The sequence below is a fragment of the Plasmopara halstedii genome, assembly GCF_900000015.1.
Source record: "Plasmopara halstedii genome assembly, contig: Scaffold_614, whole genome shotgun sequence".
Lineage (NCBI taxonomy): Eukaryota > Oomycota > Peronosporomycetes > Peronosporales > Peronosporaceae > Plasmopara > Plasmopara halstedii.
Window position 1 is genome coordinate 2,733,608 of NW_020187532.1, and position 8,235 is coordinate 2,741,842.

The window sequence follows — 8,235 nt, forward strand, 5'->3', positions numbered from 1 at the left end:
CGATGAGCACAAAGATGGCAACCGGCAGGCTTTCCGACCCGGTAACATCCGCACCAGCGCATAATGTGCGATAATTTTTGATGTATACCCCTCCAACTCCTCACCGCCATCATTCTAATTTTGGTCGAGTAAACCTCAGGGCTCATGTCTTCCGTTCCTCTTACGGAAAGCGTCAAAGTCAACTCAGTTCGCAAAAGAGAGCCCAGCATTGAGTCAGCTATCTGGTGTTGATGTATCACATCCTAAAGTACCGTAGTCGTCTCTTCAGCTACGCCGGCAACTTCGAAAATCAAACGTGGCTGGCAGAAGCTGCGACTAATAATTCATTCTATTTAACAGTTTTAAGACATGGCGGTACATTCTGCTAGACGATTTGGCAGGCATTGTTGATACTAAGATTGAAACCGAGATATTTTGAAAGCCGAATTATATTCATCATGGCCTATACCCGCTTGCTTTTGTTTATGGCATGCGCCATTTAAAGAAAGAAGGTGTGCTAATGGGAAGCGACGGTCTTGACCTTCTGTCCGGCTAACATCTAATGTCCGCCTAGATGATAAGAAGCATCACTGTGCGAAGGGTGCACAGTCTTTAAAACTGTCGTGCGTATGTATCTTCATGCCACGTTGGTCACGTACAGAAATACGGGAGATCAATTGCGTCCATATCCCCAAAGCTGCGCTGCAATTGTGCACTTAAAGATTCAGTGCTGATTCGTTTCGATCCCAGCTCATCTATCATACACGCAGTATTGAAAGCATGGGCTCGCAGCTTCGACAAGCCAAAAATGAGCATGTATTGGCAAAACCAAGACTAAAAGGCATGTCTTCAATAAAAAGGATTTACGCAGGTACTTGTTGCGTGTACGTAGAGCTTAATATGTTTTCGTCGACATATCGCGAAGTTTGGCAATCGTGCAAGGCTTTGTTTGCTGCACTGATGCCAAGGCTAGCACAAATTTGCTGTAGCCAAGCATATCTTTCTATCACACGTGCGGCCCAGGTGCAGCGGTGGGTTGTCTTGAAGCACGCAAGCCTGTAACACAAACTCTTGCGCACACACGCTTGACAATCATAGTTGCCTTCTTGTACAGTACTTGCAGCTGCTTTTCTTGTCGATGCTGAAAGTTCAAAGCTTAAATGACGATGTGTGAATACATGCTGTGATGCTCAAAACATCGTTAATGTAGGCAACTATATGCCGAAGACCCTCGACGTGCGCAAGCAAAAGCTGTGCTGTATTCCGAAGCATCAATTTGGCAAGCGATTGTGACTTGACCGAAGTGTGCTGTACGGGTCAGAGTGTATCAGATCGGCTACCGAATACCGTTTACCAAAGTGTCTATCTGATCGAAGAACGAGACGTATACCAGCAAGTCCACTTTGCTCGCTATCATGCAGAAGTCAATTTCCCTACTTTATGTCGACATGTCTCAGCTAAAAGACTGTGAGAGTAGTTTCAAAGCGTTTTGGTATATCTGTCATCGAGATTCGCACGTCATGAACTGTGAAGCAAAGGATAAAAACGCTGAGGATTGCGCTGCGCGTCCAGCCTTGAGATGCCGAGACCGCCATCACTTCGATGTCGGTTTACAAGCTACCGCAACAAAAGCTGGATATGCAATAGCTCGTGATTATGCCTTAAACTGAACACGATTCGGTTTGGCATTTTTCATCATCGCCGTCGACAGTTATACATGTTACGTGTGGTGACGCAAACCTGAGCGTTTCATCATCTAGGCTACCACGGACCGACCAGGAAGCGTTCTTGTACGACGTGGCGTTGACTTCGAGCCGTTGCAGAAGCGCTGTTGAAGCAGTTCCGTTAGGGGTCGCCGAAACACCACTGTACGATCAGAATGCCGATGCTTTTTCCGCCTCCGCGCGGCCGAGCTGTAACGGGAATTGCCCGACCGTGTACACACAAGACTTAGGTCAATTGACACGCCTCACCGCTTGTTGCTCGCTTCCAGTGGTCGTTGACTTACGTAAAAAGGGGGAAAGGTGAAGGGACATTATATTTATAGCGAATAGGCTTTAATCCCCCCAACCTGATAAGTATGATACAACACAGCTGAAAGGGGGCATACAACTATTCAGGGTGTACAGTATTAGTTATCTACACAAATTATGTGGTCCACACAACCTGTGTGATGGGACCTGGCTCATTTAGACGAGCACTTTACATCGGGGGCAGCGGGAAATCGCGGTTCTGATTCAGTGTCAACTTGTACATGATGAGCTATGCGCTAGAGCCATTCCAATCGAGCGTGAGGAAGTATCAGGACAAGCCGTTGCTATTATGGTCCACTTGTACATTTGTAATATAATCAATCAGAAGAGTCGAGTCGTCTACGAAGAATGAGTCCGATATGGTGTGTCCTGCGTTCAGACGCACACTTTGGCAGAATGTCACGTCAAAACGAAAAGTAACGCAGGCAAGGCATTGCTTTGCTTCACTTCTCGCGTGCGGACATGATGTTTTGTTTGATCATAAAATGTGTTTGTGGGTCGGTGTACAATAGCTCGATCAATACAACAAATATCGCGCTAAACTATATTTGCTCAAACAGTCGAAACAGAAAGCTCTAGTTGACGCGGCCAAATACGATATTGAGATCCAAAAACAAAGCGTATGCTTTGCCGTCCAGGCTTGTCATGAAGCCTTGTCGATCTGCAAAAACTGGACGCGGTGGTGGATCAAGAGATTTTACCTGGTTGGATAAAATCTGGTCCAAGGGGCTATTGTCGCGTCCAAACGTTCGTCACGATGTCCGCAGCTGAGATATCAAGTCGAATGCGTTTTAGCGCATCCAGACGTGCTACAGTGTTCCTGATTAAACAAGACGCATCAAGTTGACGCAAGGGTAGCACTTATCGTACTCCAATTATATTTTAGCGCTTCCAGACGTGCGACAGCGTTCCTGATTAAACTAGACGCATCATCTTGACGCAAGGGCGACTGTTATTGCTCTCAAACGTTTATCACGTTGTCAGCAGCCGAGAAGTCAAGTCGGATGCTTTTTAACGCCTCCAGACGTGTTACAGCGTTCCTGATTAAACTAGAAGCATCATCTTGACGCAAGGGCAACAGCTATCGCACTCAAACGTTTGTCACGTTGTCAGCAGCCGAGAAGTCAAGTCGAATGCGTTTTAGCGCATCTAGACTTGCTACAGCGTTCCTGGTTAAACTAGACGCGTCAGGTTGACGCAAGGGCACCCATTATCGCACTCAAACGTTTGTCACATTGTCAGCAGCTGAGATATCAAGTCGAATGCGTTTTAGCGTTTCCAGATGTGCTACAGCGGCTGTTTCTTTGCGCCCTTAAAAGCAGATTTACATTCACTTGCATATGTGCGATGGGTTGGTAGCTGCCAGGCCTCGAGTGCAACCTCCATCTTGTGCAGTAGCACACCAAGTCGCAGACTACCGCCGAACAGTTACTCAAGTTCTCGTAGAACGCTTTTTTTGGTTCACCATAGTAAAAGAACTGGTGTCAGTCTGTCTATAGCTTTTCCCCAGGTAGCCTTTCTTTGCCGGGTCGTGTTTGTCAGGTCTATGCCAGTGATTGTCGCATTCATAAATAGCTCGATCGATCTCTGAGACAAAACAATCGATCGAGTCGAGCAGCTCGCGCTAAGTGCTATTATTAATTATAATATTTTTACCTGCTAGACTGTCTGGGTCTACTCTCACAGAATCCAGGCTCTATGTGATGTTTGTTGAGACTCTTTCGCTCTGTGTCCGTACTTTCTCGATTGAACTTCAATCCGTTTCATGTCGTATCTAGCGGACGAACGAGATGCGTGGCGAGTTTCCCGGGGTTGAAAATCAAATTCTAAGCAGTACTTTTACTGTAACTGCACGTCTTGCAAGGGTCTGCTTTTATGTATGTATGGCTTTGTCGAAGAGTTCGTGGTTTGAGTAGTCCAAAGACGCGAGGTACCGGACTGCAGATTGGCATGTAGAAGTAGTGCCTCATCAATTTCCTGTGAGTCTTGATGCCTTAGTTTCTTCTAGACGTTCTGTAGCTGGGTCTTAAAGCTTAAAATCTACGCCCTTAGACCTTGCCTAATTTCGCTTTGGCACGTCCCGCGCTCGATTGCTATCATTAATACTGAATATTTTGGCAGGCAGTGAATGAATTTCTAGTTTTCTCGACCATGCATCTGCTAACCTGCCCGGACGCTCACCTTGTGTGCGATGCGGAAGCCAGCATGCTTGAGCATGTATTACTTCTTGACGCTTTGTATACGTGTGAAAGAGCTGTCTGAGCAAAAACCAGTGAAGATGCGCTTGGAGATGTTGTGAATACTCCATTCGTCGACCACACTCAGCTTCGCAAGCCATTCGAGTCAAATAGATCAACTGGGGTCGAGGGGCGGGGCTCCCTACTGGACCGGAGAAGAGTACTGTGAATGGTGAGGATATACAGTTTTCTGGCATCAACGTGCATGATGCACAAGTTGAATAGTCTAGTCGTAGGTTCAAAGAAGTGTTGAGATTACCGAGCTGCAAGTGCGTCTCATGATCACCAAATTCCGCGGTGCAAAGACGCAGAATGTGCTACTTTTTCCGTCGATTTACAGGCACGTACACGATGTGCACATAAAGGGAAGCAATCCAAACCTTCACTTTTATGACTAGGTTGCGACCGGTGACCGTCATATTAAGAATCTTGACAGCCGTGTTGGAACAAAAAAGGTGATCGAAAAACCATGGGCACCTGATTGATCTGAATTTGCGTGATCCGATGCATCATTTAGGAGGGGTCACCACAAAGACATTGTGGTTGAAATCAACGGTAGCTTAGTATCGACTTGACAAGATATTTGACACCATCGCCACGTTTCCGTTTTTAATTGCACACAGTTTGAGCACCAACAAGCTGACCGGATCAAAGCCACCCGCTTCTGTAGGAACTCAAGATCGGCTGGTAAATGATCATGTCAGTGCACTTTGCTTTACTGCTGTATGAAGAACAAGAGTCGATATGAGTGTACGAGTCGATGAAGCAGGTCGCCTGTGCACCGGTACCACTCAACAGCATAACACGCGAGGTATTATTTTCATTGGGTGTTGTGAAAATGGATAGCGCAATGGGAACAGCGACCAGCTCACACGTTACCAGCGCCTTTGACGTGGAATATAGCTCGATGATAGAGTTCGATGAGATCTGAAATAAAAATCTTACTACGTCTTGATGTTAATTTGAAGCGCAAGAACATTTTTTTGTGCTAAGTGTCGTCGCGTAGAGTCTTCGATTGATCATGTTGACCACTAATTTCCTATTTACTTCTAGCCAAAGTGTTCAATTAAAAGCGAGTGAGTACACAACGGCTCGATTTGTGCTATGATTAGAATTTATGACGTCCTCGAGAGTGAGCATACGCCTTCGGCCGTTGAATCAATAACAGACGATATTAAACAGCGCTGTGTTCTCGTAGATAAGCATTTCCCCAGTGCTTTTTATGAGGAGAGGACGCCCTCTGATCTTCGTATGGTGTTTTTCGACAGATAATTGATTTTTGTCGAGCCAGTACACAACGGCTCGATTTGTGCTATGATTAGAATTTGTGACGTCCTCGAGAGTGAGCATACGTCTTCGGCCGTTGAATCAATAACAGACGACATTAAACAGCGCTGTGTTCTCGTAGATAAGCATTTCCCCGGTGCTTGTTATGAGGAGAGGACGCCCTCTGATCTTCGTATGGTGTTTTTTTACAGATAATTGATCTGTGGTGTTTTTCGACAGATAATTGATTTGTCGAGCCTTTACCGCGTCTAGACACCGTAGTAGTCACGTTATTCGACCTAAAAGTGAGCACATAGACTGTAATACCTGAGAGTAGTTGGTCATGACAACGCCGGTGAACGACTTGTTGACCATTATATTGGATAGGTCAACCTCGTTGCGCGAGCACTCCTTTCTCTTTGCGACGGTCGTACAACCATTTTCAGGCTCATTTGTTTGTAGAAAAGACATTATTACTGTCTGTTGAAGTGGTTTTTTTGTCATGCCATATTACATGGAGATCAAGCGCATCTAAAAAAATAGCTGACAGCCCCGCAATCATTCGAAAGCATGATGATTATCGTGCTGAGCTTCGTGATGAAGCCGAACAAGATCTCCTATTGTTTTCGCCCTCGTTCGCTTGTTGCAGAGAGGTATTCCTTAGAAACGTCGGTGTTTGTGAGTATACCGTTGGGCGCTGCTACATGATCTGGTGCCGGTGCTATTGATGTTGCTGTTGCTGCGACGAAGCCGAATCGGGGGGTTGCTGAACCGTGTCGCGAACGCGAATCGCGCAACTGAATGTAGCTTATGCAGCGAGTCGTACACGGGCTTACATCCAAGCAATAGCTAGTGTTGCAGGTTGATGTCTGTGTCCATGTCGTGATCATGAAGTTCTTTGCGTTAAGGATGTCGAGGTTCTCGAACAGAAAGGCATCATTAGGAATACTTGCCTTTGAACGGTCTAAGAGCAGACTCCTCCATTATGTGTACTTGAAACGCAAAAGGAGGGATGGGTCTTGTTTAGTGTCATTCGTATGGTACAAACTATCTAGCACATCACTTCCGCGGCTCTTGTCGGGACGCGATGAGAGGATCTTCTAGGACGGAGATTTCGCGAACGTCCATCCGGTGTCAATTTGAATGTCATATACGGCAAGCGGCAGCACGATTAGTGAAGTATGCTCCATGCAAGCTGACATTAGGGATGAATCGTCGTAGTAGCGTACTGTCATTCGATCGCTTCGACGTCGGAGAGATTCGGCTTCAAATGGCGATGCGCAATATTGACTCGGTTCAGTCGCAGCGGTTATGCTCTTGCTGTGAAAGAACATCGCCCATCATCGAACACGTACCAGATGTGAAGATATAGCAGTGTTGGACGAGGTCTCCACGGATTCGTCGTCGAGCAGGATTATACATCCGTCGATAAATCGTAAGAGATAGAAGGTGCAGCTATTTTCACATGAAGTACGGGGTCGCTTTCTTCGGGACGCGAGTCGGAGGGGTAGATGAGGCATCATCAAGGAGCGATGAAAGTGCAGTAAAGGGAAGAAAGGCTGAAACGCATGACGTGATATTCTGTGAGCCACTCGTCGAGCATTCAGTCTGATCCATATTACCGATGGAATTGCAAACGCAGTGATATGTTGAGTGATGGTCCTGGACTTCTGGCTGATGTGACACGTGGAAGCATGACAGATGGTGACAAAGGGGGGGCCAAAGAAGAAGTATGTACGGCAGTCGAGGAATTGTAATTGAACCAATACGGAAGCAGGAATGCCGGATAAGGGATGAATTCTTACAAGTTAATGTGTGGGGCCGCCGAAAGATTGAGAAGTGGCATCATCATCATTGTAGCCATAGTCTGGTAGTTTTGGCGCAACGTTTCCGTGAACGATTATATACCCGCGTCAAAAGAAGAGTGAAATCGGGATTGGTATCAAGATTTTGCGCAAAGAAAACGTGATATTTGGTAGAAAAGGCATAAGGCCTTCATCCAAGTAGAAGAATGTATTCTCGTATAAGTATGTATTTTCGTTCAAGTGGAGGATATGTGATCTAAAACTTTGTTGTATCTCATAATTCCAACCGGAGCTTGTTGCAACCTGTATTGTCTGAAGCCCATTATCTGGTCTACTCGTTTTTGTGTCCGCGGCCAAAGAAGAAATAAAATTAACCATGTCAACCATGACAGCCACCCCTTCATCAAGCAATGACCTCGCCAAAACCAGTATTATGACGAAGCAACAGGTATGTGTCCTACAATGGTATCACAACTCGTTGCAAAGCGTTTCCGTGGTAAGTGTGCAGTTTCAGCCTCACATCGTGCAATACATATAGGTTATATTGAGAGCGGTAAAACAGATATATTGGGCCTTGTCGAAGTCCTTAATTCTTTAAGTATGTGTCACTTTTCAGATAGAAGATCAAATTAAACATCAAATTACGTAACAGGATCTCAGATTCACTCCTGGGTGGAGCGTACAAACCCATTTTCAAATCGTTCGCTAGAATCGCGGACTCTCTGATTCAAGCTACTTGTATGCAAGTTGCATGGCAACTCTGTTGCATTTTGTATTACTTTCAGTCAATCCGACAACTGCATCTTAATTTACTGAATCAAGTGTGAGACTGCAGGGGCTAAGCCCAACTTGTGAAACGCGGACTCTCTGATTCAAGCTACTTGTATGCAAGTTGCATGGCAACTCTGTTGCATT

The 8,235-nt window shown here is 45.7% G+C and overlaps 2 protein-coding genes across 2 annotated transcripts; both read left to right on the forward strand.

The window, feature by feature from the left end:
* Positions 1 to 759: 759 nt before the first annotated feature.
* On the forward strand, positions 760 to 1,450 carry PHALS_12521 (uncharacterized protein; the record flags this gene model as incomplete). The annotated part of the gene is made up of 3 exons (XM_024728085.1): positions 760 to 1,010; positions 1,078 to 1,147; positions 1,190 to 1,450. 3 exons carry the CDS (start codon positions 760 to 762, stop codon positions 1,448 to 1,450), a joined length of 582 nt encoding a protein of 193 aa, XP_024578597.1.
* A 5,530-nt stretch (positions 1,451 to 6,980) lies between these two features.
* Positions 6,981 to 7,272, forward strand: PHALS_12522 (uncharacterized protein; the record flags this gene model as incomplete). Its single annotated transcript, XM_024728086.1, has 2 exons — positions 6,981 to 7,058; positions 7,123 to 7,272. The coding sequence occupies 2 exons, from the start codon at positions 6,981 to 6,983 to the stop codon at positions 7,270 to 7,272; spliced, it is 228 nt and encodes a 75-aa protein (XP_024578598.1).
* Positions 7,273 to 8,235: the final 963 nt, after the last annotated feature.